This window comes from Haliaeetus leucocephalus, unplaced genomic scaffold, assembly GCF_000737465.1.
Source record: "Haliaeetus leucocephalus isolate CR32 unplaced genomic scaffold, Haliaeetus_leucocephalus-4.0 Scaffold1014, whole genome shotgun sequence".
Lineage (NCBI taxonomy): Eukaryota > Metazoa > Chordata > Aves > Accipitriformes > Accipitridae > Haliaeetus > Haliaeetus leucocephalus.
The window spans coordinates 2,019,809-2,039,688 of NW_010973450.1; the positions used below are offsets into that span (position 1 = coordinate 2,019,809).

Below are 19,880 nucleotides of genomic sequence, written 5' to 3' on the forward strand. Positions count from 1 at the left end.
TTGTTTATGAGCATATTTAGATATGTTCATTAAGATGAGAATCAGATTAAGGCACGTGCCGTTACGTCAGTTTATAGGGCTTCAAATCTTGGAAGTTAGACTATGGTTGTGATTTAAAAAAAAAAAAAAAAAAAAAAAAAATTATGCCACACAAAACTAGATGAGATTTCTTTCATACGTAACTGTTTAAGAAGGTTGCAGAGTTCGAATTATTTGTTATTGTGCACTTTGAGACAAAATGGTCTAATATGTGTCACTAAGGGATTTTAAGAAAGCTTTTAAAATTAGTTTGCACCTGTAAACAAACAGACAGATATAGTTACAAATGTCAAGAACGTTTGCTCTGTTCTCACCAGCCTGTATTTTTGTGCAGCACATGCTTGTGATCTCTGTGCACCAAAATTCTTGGGTGCTGTGCTGCAAGTGCAAACTGACGGCCGTCTGTCCTGCACGGCCGTGTTTGGAGAGACCCGGCTTACTCAGAGGGGTGAAAGCTAATAAATCAGAAGTGTTACATTGGCTACTGGGAGTAAATTTGTCACTTTTTCATTTACATGAGACTGTGCAGAAGGAGTGATATTTAACAGTTCTTTTATCTTTGCTCAGTATTTTCTTTGGAAGCTTTTTTTCCAAGTGTGGAAAAAAAAAAAGATAATTAAACTGGTGGTACAGATGAAAAGAACTGGGATATATGTCAGAAAAAAGGCAATGGCAGTTGAAACTGATAGGTGACGTGTTCTGAATGATAACATTTAGCTAAGAGACTCTAAGACAAAATATATAGTACCATTAAGTCAGTGTCAATGTTTTATATGAAGTTGCATTAGCAGGTTATTTTCAGGTCCACCTTCCTGCATGCTTTTGCTCTTAGCATTATGTACAAACCATGTGGTTTAAAGCATTGTATATTTACATTTAGTTGAACTTGATGTTTCCTGGTAGGATAAAAAAACCCAAATAAACAAAAACCAGATTCTTGCTATAAAGCCAGTCTCTGCTAGTGTATGACTAGAAATTGGAAGGCTGTTCTGAACTGAAGTGTACAGCGATGTAACAGCATTCCAACTTTTTAAAGTAATTTGTTATTCTTAAGAAAATATAAACAACTGGCTTATATGGTTTGTAAGCAGTGAGAAATCAATTCAAATATTACAAATCATAAACCATCCTTTTCACAGATGGCCATTTTGCATTGTTCAGAGGCAGTGCTGTGATCTACTGTTTTGCCTGTTTGAGGTGGGAGCGAGGAGCTAAATGTCTGAGATGCAAATAAAACTCTATATGTATAAAAGTGGATTATTTTAGTATAAGTACAGGCATGAAACCCATGTTTTTGTTTTCAGATTTAACAAATCAAGTAGAGACAATTGGACTGAAGCTGCAGAAAGTAACAGCTGAGACGGACCACTACAAAAAGCTGTTAATGTAAGATTTCCATTTGCTTGATTGTTTTGCCACTGCGCATAGAGCTGTAACAGACCACTTTTTTTCAGAGCACGCCGCTTGTCATGATTTGAGAAGGTTATGACCAACAGAGAAAATATTTTATCGTCATATTAAACAGTCTGTATTTCTAACCAGCTGACTGAGCATGTCTGTGTGTGGAAGCAGGGCTTTCTTCCCCCAGCTGAGTTTAAGGCTAGAGCAAAGAGGGGGGCTAAGTCAGCTCAGTCGGATGCTTCATTTAACACACAAGTGTAGGATACATTTTGTGAAATCCACATAACTTCTGGACTAAAAATGTTTGTGGAAAGTAGATTTCACATTGTAGGTTTGGAGTGGAGGGAAGGGTGCAATAAAACTAATCAGAAACTTTAGTATTTAGTCAGTGACTATGATTTCGTTTTTTATTCACCCCCTGCAATGTAAATTTGCTGTGACTTTTCCCATGCACCAGTATGCTTTTGCGGTTTGTAATTTTTCTGTGTTGTGCCTGTGGTTTCAAGTAAGAGTATGCAAAACCTAAATTAATAGAGAAAAAACCAGAATGTCATCATATACTTGTCAGAGCTAACTGCAGCACTATGACTGAAAAGAGAGCACTCGCATGGAGTAAAAAATTCAGCTTGCTCCGTCTCCAGCCCACCCGCAGGGAGCAGTGCCTGCCCCTGCAGACTAAGGGGACAGCAGAAAGGAGTCCTCTATCAAAACTGGAGGAGATAAGAAAAAAGATGCACCTCTTCTTAAATGTTGTTGTGCTGTTGCACACTGTTGCCCTGGGTTACTATTTAAATGGCCAAGCCAGGGCCGTGCAGCGGAGCTGCCACGTTCCCCGCGCCCCGAGGGTGCCCTCCATTGACTTTTGTGGGAGCTGTGTCGGGCACCCAAAATCCAGGGTCCCATCCAGACACAGCGGTGCTCAATGGAACCTGTGTTGTCACCTCTAAAATCTGGGATCTGAATGCTTTCCTGTATTTAAAATCCTCATTGCTTGCATATAGCATAGAAAATCATTCCGGAACAGCAGCACTTCATAATTCACTTTATAACACTTTATAATTCACTACTGAAAATAAAAATTACTGTTTCAAATATTAAGCTCAAAAGCAATGAACTAGTACTGAAAATCTCGAGACCAGCTATCATTGGTCTTTTTCTGTGTTTCCTGAAATTTAACCAAGGATTCATCCTTCTATGATGTGTACTTTCTGGTTTCGGTTCCTATATTCAGAGGGTCTGATCATAACAAGGTTGTAAATATTTGGAATGCTTAGCAACAAAGTGTTTTAATGACAATACAAGTATTGAGTATGAAAAAAAGATTTTAGGAACACAGTTAAATAAACATTAAATGGTTTCCAAATGTAATATTAAAATTTCAATGTAGTATGGGTAAAATTTAATAAAATAACATATTCTATATCTGTTTAAATGTAAATATGAAGCTTAACCATGGTTATTAATTGATGAAATGATGACATAATGACAAAAACCTGCAAAGTTTCCAGCCCTCTTACCTACTAAATTGTTTTGTTCATTTTTATTCATATCTTACTTGAAACTTTCATCAGTGTTGCAAGATCTCATTTTCTTGTTTGCAACATTAAACTTGTGATCCTGGGTTAGTCTGAGATTACATTGGAAGTGTAATTTCCAATTATTTAAAAATGTTAGCTAGAACAGAAAGAACGTTTTGTTTGTTGTCCGCCTTTTAACTGAAATAGAAAAAGAAAGTTAGGTAATACATCAATAAATGACGTTTGGGTTACTGCATGAGTAAAGGCTATCATTTCTTTGGACAATACACTTTTTTTATTGTTTTCTTAGGGTGAAATCAGCGGAACTTGATGTCTGTCAGAATGAACTGAAAAAAATGAAATACGAAAATGGAATTTCTGAATCAAGGTAAATGCTGAAGTTATGTTTCGTAACACAAATTTCTGAGCAGTGAGAGCAAAAATTTTGTGATTTTAATGCAGTTTTTATACAATCATTTTTTTCTATTTTTGTGTTCAAGTTGCTAGATTTAACTTCATAAAGGATACACAAGTTTTTGTATAATACTTTATCTTTCAGGTGCAAATGATTTCCATCTATTTAGTTTCTGTCTGTAAATAAGAATATAGTAACTACGATGCTGATACTTTTTTATTTCACCTGTAGACTTATGAAAGAGCTCAAGGAAAAGGAGGAATCTCTTCTAATTTGCCAACAAGTATGCAAACATTTACAGGAAGAAGTGGCTGAGAAAGAAAGGAAAGAAGAAGATCTAAAAAGAAGAACCGGTCGATCAGAAAGTGAGCTGGAAGCACTTAAAGCTCTTCTTAGACAAACAGAGGAAGAGGTGGTGATGTTGAAACAAGAAAGGTAATTGGAGCTGAGTCACCACGGGTAACCTCCTGTGACTGTACGTTCAGCCTAGATTGTCTTTTTGGAAATCTATTAAAAATAAAACATTCCTCCTCTGCCAGATCCTCAACCCCTCTCACTGTTACCAAAAGGACAGATAGATTCTGTAAAGCACCAGAGATGGCTTCTGCCAGTCGGGAGGTGAGGCAGCAGAATGAGGAGTGTGGCTATGGGCACTGGGCAGACTGGGAGAGACCTGCTGGTCCCAACTCCGTGTTCTGGAGTCGCTGCCTTGCCTGTGTGCTCAGGACAGTCCTGCCCTGCCACTGCCCTCTCTCATCTCCTGCTTTTAGGGCAAAACTCTAAAAGCCTTGGCAACCCTGAGCTCATATCCTGAAATATTGGAATTAATTAGATTTTTTAAAATTATTGCAATATAGACAAAACTTGAATGACAAAGAAAAGAAAATCCTATTTAAAAAAAAAAAAAAAGCAGGGGGGAAAGCCCTGTTTTGCAGTCCAGCGCTTCAGCTCAAGCTTAATCTAAACACCCATTTACTGCAGTTGTTATAGCTGCTATTTGTATTGTGAGGTTTGTAGAGCAAAAGCCCTGGAGAGTTTAAATTCTTGTAACTTATGTTATTAGCAACTTTCAAACCAATAATGCTGTAAATATTACAATATGCCAGGTTATTGGATACAGTCTAGTATTTGCTGAAGTGTATGGACAACTTCCTGCCAGTGTAGTCTTATTTTGAAGGTTCTCAGATATCAATGAAGTTGCCGTTTTCCCTGTAATTACTTTTCAGATGTGGAAAATAGAACACTGAGCTTCTGAGGATTGTCTTTCCTGGAATGGTATCTAGTTTGAGTGCCTTTGTTTCAGACTTGAGTACTTATCACCCTAAATCCACACTTTTTAAAATTGCTTGGAGTGTAATCTACATACCCTGTATTATTCCTAAGAATCACAGGTTTGTTTTATTATTTAAGTGTCCTGCTAATAAATTTGCAGTTACTGATAAATTAGCTTGTCATTTACTAGCAAAATAGAAAGTGCTGTCCCCTACCTAAGACATGGCAGTATGTTATTTTTTTGAGTTGTGTACAATGGAAAATGTATTCATAAAAGTGGCTTTTTGGAGAAGATAAGCATTTTCTGAGAGTGATGTACACCAAGAGGCATTAAGCTATTTTCATATTAAAGGATTTGAATATTCCCTGTACTTTAGTACCTGCATGAAAAGATACTACATGTTAATTTAATAATATTTCCCTTCTACTTAAACCCCAGATACATGAGTTGTTCCAGTCGGTACCTTGCTAATAATCTAAGTTACAAGAATTTAAACTCTCCAGGGCTTTTGCTATACAAGCTTCATATAACAAACAGTAACTCTAACAATAGAAAGCACTTGGTGGTTTTAATTCAAAACCTATTACAATTTTTTAATTAATGATAGTAATATTCTGAGCTCATTAAATACAACAATTTCTGTTTTGAATATTATAACAGTTTTTCAGTGTTCTTAAAAACTTAAGAAATATTAAAAATATTTGAGGTTTAAATATGTGTGTGTGGAAGAAAGATCAACTACAGTATTTTCTTTAAAACATAAAATTCATAAAGCATGTGATGGCATTATGCAAATGCTAAGTAGTGATTACTGCTGTGCCTCTGGGCTCCAGGCAGGATTCCTGGGCTTATTGCACAGAATACTAAACAAAGAGGAAAAGATGAGCCTTTGCCACAAAGGACTTAATTGCAAGAAAATGGCATACCACCAATCTGGGCAGAGCACATATTTACATACGAGTTTTTGTGGTTTCTAGGGAGTTAATGCTGATTTCTCATCAGAACAGAACAGAGCAGCTGCAGGAAACATTAAGACAGAAGATGCGGAATGAAGATAACTGGAGGGAGAAGGTAATACTGGATGTGCAGTTGGCACCCTTTCGGTTTCTTTTTTTTTTTTTTTTTTTTTTTTTGTAGTCAGCTGTCACGAGTGAGTACAGTAAGCCAGATACCTGTCTCCTCAAGTGCAAACATGTCAATAGTGTTCTTTGCACAAGAGGTTTTAATGGGTGATCTCTCTACATAGGTTGGAACTGAAAGCAAAAGGTGTTTAGCATGAGTGTTTACAGACTTGGCAGCTGTTCAGGTCTGATCCAGACTTCCCAGGTTTCAGGGTATTTGCAAAGCGCCTATGTTAGGAGTGCAGTCCCTTGGAAGCCTGGGTATGAGGAGCAAGACTGAGCCTGTTCCTCAGAACCTCTGTTCTTCCAAGCGCCGTGCTTTCCCTGTGTGCTCTGCAGCAGGAAAAGCCCAGTCTCACCAGCTGTTGTCCTATGTGAGCTCCAAGGAGGTGAATGTACAGAGCCTACCTTGTTCTGTGTGCAACTGTCCAGGTTATAAACCCTGAACCACAATTCTGCATGGGGAAGTGCATCAGTGCCTGGATTTGTTTCCCTACGCGTCTCGCAGAGAAGCATAGGAAAGCATATATTTAATATTGAAGTAGTTTCCCAGTAAAAACAAGGTTGGGCATTGTTGCCACGCGAGAGAGAGAACGCAGAGCCTTCCTGCTTGTAGGTTAGGTGAACTGAAACTGAAGATTGCTATTTGTAAAACAAATCTATAAAATAAATAATAAACAGATGAGCAAAAATGTCCTTTTCTTAGAAGACAGGTATTTGCAAACCAAAGCAGAGCTAAACAAAAAAGCTGTTTTAGCATAGTGATTCTGGAGCTTTCTGGAGTTGTCGAATAGCAAAAGGCAGCAGAGCTGTTAGCCGTACAGCTGACAAGGAAGGCGAGAGGCCTGTGGATACCCTGCCTGGTACTTACGGCAGCTACGAACACAGGATACATGTTCGTGCCATCCCTGGGATGATTCTGTCACTCATGGCAATAGGCAAGTAAGAAGTAACATGATAGTTTTATCCTTTCCAAGTCCTCTGTGAACATGAAATTTGTTGTTATTTTGATATGAGCCCATAGTTCCCACTGGTGTCAGGACAAGTCCCCACATGTATGGAGAGTAAAACGACACTCCCAAATTAGCAGTGTCACCTAGCTCAAGACCTGAAGTACCTGGAGCAAGCGTTGCTTTCAACCTGGGGGCACAGGGAAGCTTGTGCAACCTGGGGTTCGGGGTGCGTGTGCCCCTCCAAGCAGCCTCCCCGCCGAGTGCTCGAGAGTCACCTGGTTGTGCCTGACGTGGCAGGCTGTGCGTGCCCACCGACTGAGCGAACAGCTCAGTGTGAGATGGGTATTAGCTTGGTGAGCGTGTGGCTAATTACAGCATGGGAACCTCAGCAGAAGTTAGGTAGTGCTGGCTGTCAGCTGCAGCTGGGGGCTAGGAGAGGGGGCTAAGGAGCACTGTGGGTAGGTGGAGGAGTGTGGTTAGACTGGGGAATTGGGAAGGGAGACATGGTAGCAGAAAGAAGGCATGTGGCTCGTCCATTTACTTGAGCTGGGGGTCCTCACAATAAAAAAGAGCTAAAGAGTTGCGCAGTGAAAGTCCCGGAGCTAGGACGGACCTCTTGGGTGCGAACGGCTTCTGCTCTTTCTGCTGACCTCTAGCATCACCAGGTCCTTTCAGGCAGTCACATCTCTGCCAAATAGGCTCCTGCTAATGACTCTGCTGGTTTTTTTACTTGCCCTCCCTTCAAATCAGAGCAGTATGGAGATAAAGACGTCAGTGAAATTTACTGTGAAAATACCTCTGTATTTCATTTGAAAAGACTTGACGCTCCTACAACTTGGCTTCTCCTTTGTTATTTTATTCATTGACTCTTATAAAAGTCTCTAAAGCCACTTTCATGTGCCACCTGGGGTCTTTTGGTAATTGGATGATGGTTCCTTTCACAGTGAGGGGGAAGGGGAAGGTGGGAGGGAGAATGATACACCTTCCATACATGCACGCTCCTTTATAAATGCCCATTTTTCCTTTACTTAATTTCTTTTTTCCTTCACTCCATTAAATAAAGGCTACAGATGAGAAGGATGGTTAAAGTACAGCAGGAGGACACCCTGAATTTAGGGGGTAACTGGCTTGGTTGGGGAACAGAGAGTGGGAAAGAGATTAGGTCTAGTCCTGGACCATGGATGTAGGATGCACCCTTATGAAAATAGCTCAGATGCAGGGCAGCACACCCAGCTGCGCACCCGCCCTCAAAGCACCTCGCCACAGCCGAGCCGGTGCTGTATGCGTTGCACAGGTCTGTTCCACAAGCATAAACTCCTGTCAACATGTGTTTTCTTGTTAGAAGGGTTTCCCGCCGCTAGTCATATCTTGAACTGGTATTATTGCATTCTACAATGTTAGGTTATAATTTGTTAGTCGTCTGTTAGTATGTACTTGGGTTTGGGGTCTTCTGTGGAAAAATATTTTCAGCTGATTTAAAAAATACATGTGTATGCCCGCTCTATGTGCTAATTGGATGGGTTTCTTAGCTAATTGTGCAGCTGGTTGGAATGGGGCAATGCTACAGCCCCTTGTTTATGGGCTTTGAGCAGCCTCACTGCGTAACAGCGATCTCAGGAATCAGGACCTTTGGTTCTGCTCTGCATGACAGATCGCTTTTTCTTGGAGTTTTGGGTCATAGAATCATGAAATTGTTTAGGTTGGAAAAGACCTTTAGGATCATTGAGTCCAACCGTTAACCTGACACTGCCAAGCACACCATTAAACCATGTCCCTAAAAGTCACATTACATGTCTTTTAAATCCCTCCAGGGATGGTGACTCCACAGCTTCCTTGGGCAGCCTTTTCCAGTGCCTGACAGCCCTTTTGGTGAAGAAATTTTTCCTGACGTCCAATCTAAACCTCCCTTGGTGCAACTTGAGGCTGTTTCCTTTCATCCTATCACTAGTTACTTGATAGAAGAGACCAGCACCCACCTCGCTACACCCTCCTTTCAGGTAGTTGTAGAGAGCGATAAGGTCTCCCCTCAGCCTCCTTTTCTCCAGACTAAACAGCCCCAGTTCCCTCAGCCGCTCCTCATAAGACTTCTTGTTCTCTAGACCCTTCACCAGCTTGGTTGCCCTTCTCTGGACATGCTCCAGCACCTCCATGTCTTTCTTGTCGTGAGGGGCCCAAAACTGAACACAGGACTCGAGGTGCAGCCTTGCCAGTGCCGAGTACAGGGGAACGATCCCTTCCCTGCTCCTGCTGGCCACAGGATTTCTGACACAAGCCAGGATGCTAATGGCCTTTGTGGCCACCTGGGCACACTGCTGGCTTGTGTTCAGCAGGCTGTCGACCAGCACCCCCGGGTCCTTTTCCGCCGGGCAGTTTTCCAGCCGCTGTAAAGTTCTGAGCTGGAGACTCCGACTGGGATTGGAGTCCAGCTGCCAGTGTCTTCCAGTGGGATTTGGAAAGCTGTTTACCATAAACAGCTGTGAGCGTGTAAACTTTGTTTTAATCTGCAACTTTTTCACATGAACACCAAAAAAACCCTCAAACTGAATATAAGAAATTACAACAACAAAAATCTGTGAAGGAAAAATTGAAAATAGTGTTGAACAATAACTCTGACTTTTCTGATTTAAGCCTTACATAATTGCTGACTAAAATGACTGTCTGTCTTCTCTGGTTCAGTACGTGATAAGTGTCTGAAAGCTTTATTTAGTCTCAGGAAAAATTTTGGGCTACTAGCAATTAAGATCAGTTACATTTCTTTTAAAACTTCTTAATGTCTCTGTCACAGGATATAATTTTAGAACGAGGTCACACTGTCTACATAATCACAATGTATTGTTCAACCTGACATTAAAGCGAGATAAAGACTGCTACTAATAAGAGAGAGCAATTACAGTTTTGGTATCACAACCATTAAAATGCAGTGAACGGCAAGTGCTCTAAAAATGTTCTCATCAGACAAAAGAATCAGAAATGTGACAAAGTGACAAAGTTATCTTTTTCTTGGGTCAGTGTGCCATTACATAAGTATAAAGTGTTCCAGTTTTCTATTTAAAATACAGATAAACCTTAAAATTGTTTTAATGGAACAACAAAAAAATCTCTTTTACAAAAGATTTTAAGATTGATGTAAACACTTGTTTAAATGGATTTTTAAAATATTAATTAATGAGGGGCATGTAAGTGGTTTTAAAGCAATTAGTAGCCATTGTGCTTTCTTTGAAGATCAACTGCCATTTTATTTCCTGTTCTGCTTATCAGCTTTATTAGCTTCAAGTGTTAAATGTGAAAAATGCTTGTATAATCTTCAAAATGAGCTCAGTTTTTTATACTGCCTTTATTTTTTAGTCTTTCTAATCAAGTAGCGTCCAACATACAATCTGTTTCTATAATAATATTTAGAGTTAATAAATTTGTTTTTCTACGATTAGAATCCTAACTCCCATATCTAATAATGTAGAAGATATATCTGTAATAATAATAACAACAATAATAATAGTCTATTTTGAGGATCTTACAAATATACCAGCTTTAAGTTAAACCTTAGTGGGGGATTTGTGCCTATTCCATGGCCAGAATTTGGTATATTTTGATTTAAAAAATAATGAAAATATTTTCAGTTTATCTTTTCCCCAAAAAGTGTTAGGGGGATTTGTTATACTTTCACTCGTAATTAGTGTGTGAAATTAGATAATTGTAATTAAGCTCATTCTGGGCTTTTCTTCTTTTAATAATTTAAAGTAATTAGGCTAGTGTTGTGCATGTTTAATGTGCCTTTCATATTCCTTCAGCGTGCTACAGTTAAGTCCATTAGAATTCAGCCTGCAGAAATATAATATTAGCATACTGATTTAGGAAGAATATTTTTCAAAATATAGCCTTCAGTATTTCCTCCAGAATCCAGGCTTTTATTTTCAGGAAATTATGGCTGAATTTTCGAATTTGAATTTGCAATATTAAATATATGAGATGCCTTCAGGACTGGGATATTTTACCCAGAATTTGCAACGCTTTCACTTTTCATTTCTCCGCTTTTTTGTCCAGCGCTCGTCCCACATACATACCATCGGTGCCGTGTTGTCTGGACCCTAAAAGGAGCTGGAGCTGCTCCTTGCTGCTCCCTCGAACCTCGGCTTGGTGATGGAGCCGCGTGCCGTTGGCACCGGACGATGCTTGGAGAGGCAGGCATCCCGCTGATGCCTCGCCGAGAGGTTCTGCGGAGATTCCTCTGTATGCTCCTTCCCCTAGATTTCTGCTGTTTACAACGGATTTAGTGGAAGGGGGACACGTGATAAAATCGGTATGCGGTCCTAACGCGCGCTGCGCTTCTAAAGTGGAAGATGGCACGCGTGGAGTACGTGTCATCTGAGTGTGGTCCCTGGGAGCAGACAGGCAAACATTTTATATGGTAATTGCTATTCCCTGACAAGGCTGAGCGGCAGAGCATGAATAAAAAATGGTTTTATAAGAAAGAGTTAACATCTTTGAATATTGAGCTTATGGCCCATTTTTAGCGCAGTAGATGTTGTTTACTGTGAAATGTATCATTTTGCTGCATTTGAAAATAATAACGGGCTGAGTTTTACCTCCAGGGCAGATGCTTCCAGCAAAGTAATCAGCTATTTTAAGGACCAGCTAAGGATTTTGTAATTTAGTGTTTTCATAGGGATTTAGCGTGAAGTTCGGCTGCCTAAATTTAGGCATCTAGCACCACTTGAGACACCATGGGGCTTGTAAGACATCTTCCCGGGGCTGCCGGCTGTGAGCCAGCCCTGATGCTCTGTGGAGCAGGAGCCATCCGTGCAGCCGCGAGCCAGCGGGAAGCGGGAGCTTTCCCTCGCCAGGCTCCAGTGGTTGCAATCATGCAGATGTGTTTGTTCAGCGCCCAAAATTTCAGTCTGCCAAATTTCACATCACTTCATTTATGGCAGTGTGGAATGTGAAAAATATTTTAAGGTGAGTTGCTACATATTGTGAAAAAACACTTGTTCCCTAGATGGAAATTGATCTGGCTAAAGGTGAAGCACGACACAAAGAAGCGATTCTTAAAGTCAAGGAAGAAGCGAGGGTGGAACTAGACATTGAAAGACAAAAACAGCAGGAATTAATCACAAAATATCAGAGAGATCATGAAGAGCTCCAGAAGAAGGTGTGTAACACTTGAGAAAAGTTTTGTGGCAGTAGATAATGTAAATTTCTGAGAAACAGTATGTGAAGGACTAAAAGCTTCTTTATGTGTAGTCCTGTGTCTAGATGATACAATATTTTTTTTCCCCAGTCTTAGCATATGTTTCAATTATTACTATTTTTTTTATGGAATGGGTTAATAAGTAATTATTCCACTTAGTTAAATGGTGTGGAAGTTCTTCCTTTACTCACATTTTCTCTGCCCAGAGTTCATCTATGTCCATTGACTGTAGCTGTTAATTATTTTTAAACTGACATCATCATTTTTTAAAAGCTTTGGACCGTTTCAGACTATGACAGGTTGTCACAAAACCATCTGCACTGTTTTCTCCCTTCCCGAATTAGTTCAGCACGGATGGGCTAAGGTCCAGTGGCCAGTTAACTGCTTTCTTGTCTATATTGGTGGTTGCATCACATGCAGTTGGCTCTTCCCAGCTACCCAGATGTACGGTTTTTGAAGTTTTATATAGAAATTGAAAACTGTACCTATAACCTTAGTTTTCAAAAGGTTTGACGCATTTATTGAGAATTCTGGAAAAAACAAAGAAATTTGATGAAATTACATTGTTGTTTAAAATTTGTTACATTACACAGTGTTTTAAAGAGCTGAAAATAGCAGTTTGGCTTAGTTCACTTTACAGATATTTGACTATGATTTTAAAACCCTGAAGAAATACTAGCTTGCTGTAAAGAAGTTAAGTTTTTCCATTTTTACCTCTATTTCTTTGTTTGATCTTGGACATACTAATTAATCTCTTTGTTCTGAGTTACTTTTGATTAATTTACAGCTCTCTGATATCCTTTGAGGGTATTATGTAAAGTCAGAGCTTTTTTTTTTTTTTGTCTCTGAGGATGTTTGTTTGGTTTTTTTTCCTGAAGTCAACTTTTGTCTGATACTGAGTTCTACCTACCTAACAATATCCACTGAACGTAGACTAATGCAGTTTTTGTCTCCTCTAATGCAGATACCAGGATTAATATCCAGTGCCACCAATAGCTTAAGGAAGGAGACAGAAATTCTTGAAAAGAAGCTACAAGATGCCCAGGTCAAACTTGCAGAGAAAGATGAAGATAAGGAAAAAGAAATTCAGAGCCTTAAAAGACTAATTACTGAACTTGAATTTCAGCTGACAATGGAAAAGAACAATAATGAATCATTTCTGGATAATATGAGGAAAGAAATTAAACACAAGTCAGATGAACTGGAAAAATTAACCCAGGAGAGGACACAGCTGATTCACAATTTGAGTCAAGTTCAAGAGGAGGTAGGAACATGACCGAGGAAATGCCTTGCTATTTTTACTTAGAGACATGTGATTTCTAAAATCATTCAAAGCATCTATATTTCAGACCCTGGTACTGGTGTAAAAGCCATTGAAATGAAAATATTTATAAAACAAGTCCATCATAATTTCATAAATACAATGTATCACAAAATATGTGAAATTTTTAATTCAGCAAGCACTTAAACTAGTCTTTTATTTTTAAAAAATATAAATTTTTCAGGTCCTGCAAGACCTTTGTTTCCTAGTCTCTAGCGTCACATCATGCTACATAAATATGAGTAAACAATAAAGCATTCCTCATGTTTTTAAAGCAGAAGACATGGACATTTCTCATTCTTTGAACCTGACAGCAGCGATCCTCCCAGTAATCTTACTTATTTTGGAAATCATTTGTAAGAATAAAACTTCATGCTATCAATAGGAAAGAGTGGACACAGTCCTGTTCTGAATGGCTTCTGGGGCAGAGATTGCATCTTTTAACGTGGGAGTACGCGTGTGCATCCTGCTGTGCTAATGGGGATGTAGCCCACTTCCCACCAGTAAAGCCACTTTCTGTAACACAGAAACACATAAAAATTAATCAAATGTGAAGAGAAATTTGACTGATGGATATTCTTAGCACAGGCATTTGCTGAATGTTTGGAATATAATGGGAAGGGAAGAGAGAGCGCTGTACTGCTCTATGAGAAATGTGAAAGCAGTGAAGTCAGGGACTGTAGATAAGATTAGGCCGGAATGTCCAAAGTAATTAAGTGGCAGAAAAAATTGGTAAACAGTGGAAATGAAACTCTTCAAAATGAATTAGGGCTTGGGTTGATATTTATTTCTCCCCTGAAAAAGGTTCAGAAACACTGTGTTAGTGAAATTAGAATGATGTTGGCAGTCATTCTGTCCTGTACCTATGGAAAAGGCTCTTGGAAAGACATGTACTCTTCAAGTATTTGTCAGGAACTTCAGCAGGGTAAGGAACACAGTTACCCTCAATCATGAGATTCTGCCAGCTCTGCTTATGTGCTTAGTTTTCCCCAGTCTGAAGCAGAGTTCCTCCTCTAATACAATTATATTAGGAAAAGGAGGGATAAGAGTGGTTGAAAATTGAAACTGGTTTTAATATAAACTTCGCATCAGGATACTTCCTCAGATTTGCCGGTAACACTTTCCAAATAACTTCACGGACTAACAGTGACCGTCTGAGTGGCAGGGAAAGTAACATCTAACTTTCTTTCATTAAGTTGTCTGCAGAGTTAGGTATTCAGAGAGTAAGTTATTTTGAATATTTATGTCTCTCCCGCTTCTACTTCTGCATGTAGTTATGTTCCTTCTCCAACAGCTCCTTCACTTGCAGTTGGCACTGAGGTTAGATAGCCTGAGCAGAACTTCTGTGTTTCTACTCTACATCTGCTACAGGTGCTTTGACCAAAGTAAAATTTTAAAATCTAAAAAAATTGATCAACAAAGGACTTTTCATTTCTCCATCATTTTTGAAGTTTTGACAGGAACACACATGCAAAAATGTAATAGTTTTAGTAAGCTCTTCTTGGCTAAACAGACCTTACCACCTTCCGCTTTAGTGGGAACACGCTTCTGTGCTCTGAATTTACTGACACCGGTATTCGCTCTTCAAAACGTCGAAAAAGTGCTATTGAGATTCTTTCTTACACATTTTCTTCCCTGTTATACACCCACTGTCATAATCACATACGGAATTTCAAATACAAATGTTTATCCTCACTTCAGGGTGATGCGTGACCTGACCCAGCATACAGCTCATACTCTTAGCGCTGGAGAGGTTTACACAGAAAAGTTTGTGTCTGGGCAATGCGGTTGTGCACAACTGAGGGTGGTGTTCTCTGTTTGACTGAATCATCGCTCTCTGTGTTGGAGACTGCCTTGGTGGCTGCTTCCCTTCCATTCTCTCGGACCTCCTGGTGTCAGCAACAATTACTTGCTTAAAAGAACAAAAAAGTGGATATTTGCTGCTTGTTTTAGTACTTTCAGTAGTTCAGACTTCTATGAATCAATTTAGTGATGTTGTCCGTTGTGGTTTTTTTACTTTTTGTTTCAGCTGGGAGCCAGGAAAATTAGCATCACAAATAAGTTCTACATAATATACTGACTTGGGGACTTCTGTAATACGGAAACAGTTTCAGTTGTCTGCTCAAGGCCCAGTACCAGTCACTTACCATTTAAGTATCAGGAATCACAGTGCGAAGGTTGTGAAAACCACTAGGCTGGAAATCATTTATCCCAATTGTTTGGGAAATAGTAATCAACAAGGAATTCCATCACAAAAAAAAAAATCGGTGCACAATTATTTATACTGCAGAGGAGGATGACTTCTTGAACACTTATAACGAAGTGGTGCAGTAATACTCAACCTCTGTCCGTTGCTTTTTCCTTTCCAAGAGCAGCATTCCCAGTTTCCCCCTAGTTAGAGGATGGGCAGGAGATCAGAAGTAACTCCTGATGACTTACCTCATGTTTCCACTGTCTCCTGAGGGAGTGAAGGGTGTGTGAATGGTGATGTATGTCCTTTGAGTGACTTTCAGAGAAACCAAAGCACAGGGAAGTATTGAAGGGTTTGTAGGCATCAGTAACCTCCAGCCACCCTGCCTTAAGCCTGAGGAGTTTAACAGGCGCATTTTTTGACCAACGGCATTTTGTAAAGCCGGTGTTTGTTTCTGTTTGCAGAACACTCTTCTCCAGGAAACAGTGCGCAGAGAGTGTGAGGAACGCTATGAGCTGACTGCAGCTTTGACTCAGGCCAGGGAACAAGTACTGGAACTAAAAAAGCTCAGTGGAAACTTCCCGTTATCGCCGTGTTCCCTGACTCAGGGCAGCCTAACCTCCTCTGCTGCCCTGCTCGCTGATTACGGACAGAAAAGCCGCGCGAGCCCCAGCGCTGGGAAGGAAATCAATCTCTCCAGACAGTTTGGTATTTCAAGAGCTGCTAAGGCACCCACCTCCAGTAAGCGTAACAGCAGCGGCAGTGTGGGCTTGCCGGCTCTAACCCCACCGCATCCTCCAAGAGGAAGGGCGGCTTCGCTGAATGAGCCCAGGAGCAGGATTGCTGCAGTTATAAGACGACAACTGAGTCAGCTCTGACAGCTACGTACGCATGCATGGCACATGAGAAACCATTCCAGTGCATCAAATGACCATTTACTTGTGGACCCCTAGGGTCAAATCTTAGCCAATGCAATTCATGCATTTCTACAACTGTAACTTAATTTTAAGTTTTATATATTTTTGATGCAATAATGTTTCTTTGACCATTGCATATCAATGTAATTAAATGCTATCAACATTTCAAGATTAGAAGAGTAAAAAAGAAAAAATATTGTCTCTCCAAGAGGAGCACGTGTTCAATATCTGTAATTAAAATAGCTGCCAGTTCCAAATACTGTTTTCCCTAACCACTTTATTGGAATTTACCTATTTTGTGTGTTCTCCCATGTAACTTAATTGCTTGTTTCTGGTGTAAAAAAGTGATCTGTTCGGTTAGAATCAGATTTTTGCAATGATTTAATTAACTAGTGTTATATTTGCAAATATTTATGCTTAGGTCAGTGAGACTCGCTAGTTGTGGAGTATATATCACTCAGCATGAAAATGTGGCAAATCTGTGCGCTCAGTAGACTAGCCACTGGCAGGGACATAGCTTCCTCTGTGTGCAAGTCTTCAAGCTGTGCTAATTAACAAGGAGTCGAAGACTTAATATATTTTGTCCAAAAGATGGTTGCCTCTTGAATTTCATCGGAAAAGTGTCTTTTTGTCAAGCATAGTTTTTAGCTTCAAAGTAGACATGCTGGTGTTCTCTGTAAAATTGTTACAGAGGAGGATCAATATTTTTATGTGCTGCTTGATGCATGGAGCTGTGGTTTGTTTTGGGGCATGAAAAGCCCAGACAAGTCTTGGTTGTCATTGTTAGCGTGCAGACGCTGCAGAAGTAGCTGCTCTTCGAACAAGGCAGCTCTGCTGTTGGGGCAGTTTGTCAGTGCAGAGCACTGGCTGGGCTAAGTGAAACAGGAATGGGCAACACAGACGCAGTCTGAGATTTTACTTACTGTGTCACCAGATACTCAAGTGTTTTGGTCAGATAAGCCCAAAGAGGGCCAGTCTGGTGATAGTCACTGGTTCTGGCGACAGCCTGGGGGTCATCAGACCAGGAGAGGTGATGAAGCAGGCCCAGGTCAGCCTGGCGAGTCCCTTGGGCAGAGGTAGACCTACCATACCATGTAGAAGGTAGACCTACCATACCATGTAGAAGGTAGATCTACCATGTAGACCCAGCTCGGGCGAGGGCTGGGGCCAGGGCAGGAGCTTGAAGCTGAGCTCCTGGCCCCATGGGAGCCCCCAGCACGGGGAGGGCTCAGACCTGCTGGTGCCCCTAGTGCCCCAGGAGTCACTCTCTTGGAAGACCACCATGCATCTTCTGAGACCATCAGCTCTGACTTGGATGGAAACTTCATGGGAGGTAAGTTAGAGGGGAGCATTTTGCAGACTTGGAGCGTGCATATGAAGAACTGCACGACTGAAATTGCTTGCTCCTGTTTCAGTTTTGGGACTGGGCTTGCTCTTCACTCAGAGTCATGGAGTTGCTTCTTCACAGGCCACTTTACTTGTAAATGCAAATACATTTATAATTGCACCATGAACCTCAACCTTCTCATTATTTCTGAGTGATGAGGTAGTCCTGTATGTGACAAAATGAGAGCAATGTCTTCAATGCTGGAGAAAATTAGAAAAGCTTTGCTGAGTCCAATGGCATGGCAGGGAATGCATTTTACTCAATAACATCAGTGGAAGAAGTGACCATTGTAGATTTAGCCTCTGGAGCTAGATTTGAAAACACACTTTGTCTTAATCAGCTTCTGTTCCTACTGAAACCAGCGGTAAGCCTTACCTGACTTCAGTGGTAGCAGAGTTTATCCAAAAGCTCAAAAATCCTCTATTCACAAATTCCAAAAGCAACAATAAACCAGAATTACAGCAATTACTCTGGTAGCTGCTGCTGTATAGCGATAGCGTACACACTCTGCAGTCAGCTGGCAGATTGCACAGACCTGAACTTGACGGTCCTCTATGCACTGACCTCAGAGAAACTGTTAACAAAAATCAGCTGGTTGGGGTGCGTTAGAACCAAAGACAAATAAGGTCCCCAGGAGAGTGTAGACTCAGGTTGGTGGAGGTCTGAGCCCGAAAATTCACCTTTCGGCTTTCCTCAGCTTTGGCTCAAGAGGAGGCTCGCTGCCTGCTGGGAATGAGGCCGGCTGTAGCTCCCAACCCAAGCGTGTCCTGATAGGCTCTATCCTCCCTATGCTCAGTGGAGGCTTGCCCAGTTTACTAAAATGGGATTATGCTCAATACCGATTGACTAATTAATTGGCCAATGGCAACAGTGAGTCTTAAGCCCAACCAAGATACCTGGGAAAGTGAGAACTGTTTCCGGGACGTGCTGACTTTGCTCAGTTACTCGTATTTTTCTTAAAGATGTTGAAAATTGGAAATGTCAAAGATGTTAAAGCAATTCTACTGAAATGCAAGCCTCAGGAAATTTGTTTTTCAGCAATTCTGCATGTGCAGAAAGAAGGGATGGGGAGCACTCCCAAAAGGTAGTTTGGAGTATGGCTGGATGGTCCCCTTCTCTAGTCAGTGGTGATGCTGATTTTATTTTTTTGTTTGTTTGTTTAGGAAAAGTCCTGACTTCTTCAAGCTTGAAGATTGTTATTCCACTGTCCGCCCACAGTCTTCCTGTGCTGAAGTAATAGATTTTCACTGAGGCAGTTCTTAAAATGATGGGCTCCAGAGCTGTTATGTAGATTTTTCATAAAATTTTTAGATGAACTTCAGTTGTATTTTACAGTCTTATGAGAATTTTTAAATAATGTGAATGCAGTAAATGCTATTACATAATTTTACACCCTTGTATAGCTATGGAACAGGCGTCACAGTGAACCCTGTGGTAGGTGGTGTTGTAATCTGGAATTTTAATATTGGAATGTTTATATTGAAGCAAAGGTGGGACATTTACCTGTGGACCATTCTGCTGGCTGGAGATCACCACTGCGCAGTAAGGGCTCTGTGCACAAAGCAAAACCAGAGCACGGATGCAGAAAGCAGCCTGTCCCCCTCTAATTCTTGCCTTTGGTAAGAGAGTATCCCTAATTCCGTGTTGTAGCAGCCATTCCTCCCCTTGTGCTGCTGGGGCCATGAAAACAGGTCAGATTTAAAATCTGGGCTCTTGTCCGCTGCTTCGGTGTTTTTGTCCTCTAGCAGCAGGAGTAGTAAAGAGAGACTGCGTGTTCATAAATCGTAAAGAGAGGAATAGCACGTAAAATAACGAGAGCAGTCACAGAAATAACATTTCTAGCATGAGGGAGTGTATAAATCATGGATCCAAACCAGGTCAAGAACAAAAATTTCCCTTATTTCCCCTCCCTCACAGAAACCCAGAACTCCTGCTGCTAAGCAATAAGCAAAATATATAAATGTTAGGAAACCTTTTTTACCAGCTTTTAAAAACAATTAAAAGTAATTTTACATAGTCAAGGAAAGTGTACAGAGTATTTCTCGTAATGGGATGAAAAGCACCAGCAGAAAGTACCGTGGAGAATGTAGACACCTAATTATATCACCACATTTTCAGGAAATAAAACTTCCTGGAGGCAATACGTCTTGTAGAAGCAGT

The 19,880-nt window shown here is 40.5% G+C and overlaps 1 protein-coding gene across 1 annotated transcript in view; it reads left to right on the plus strand.

Annotated features, from left to right (window-relative positions):
• Window positions 1–16,294, plus strand: part of LEKR1 (leucine, glutamate and lysine rich 1) — a 52,485-nt gene extending 36,191 nt beyond the window's left edge. Inside the window, exons 5-11 of the mRNA XM_010584999.1 lie at window positions 1,344–1,425; window positions 3,268–3,345; window positions 3,604–3,807; window positions 5,623–5,716; window positions 11,713–11,865; window positions 12,869–13,168; window positions 15,881–16,294. Coding sequence (XP_010583301.1) covers window positions 1,344–1,425; window positions 3,268–3,345; window positions 3,604–3,807; window positions 5,623–5,716; window positions 11,713–11,865; window positions 12,869–13,168; window positions 15,881–16,294 — 1,325 coding nt within the window. The remainder of the gene's footprint in view (window positions 1–1,343; window positions 1,426–3,267; window positions 3,346–3,603; window positions 3,808–5,622; window positions 5,717–11,712; window positions 11,866–12,868; window positions 13,169–15,880) is intronic.
• The last annotated feature ends 3,586 nt before the right edge of the window (window positions 16,295–19,880 follow it).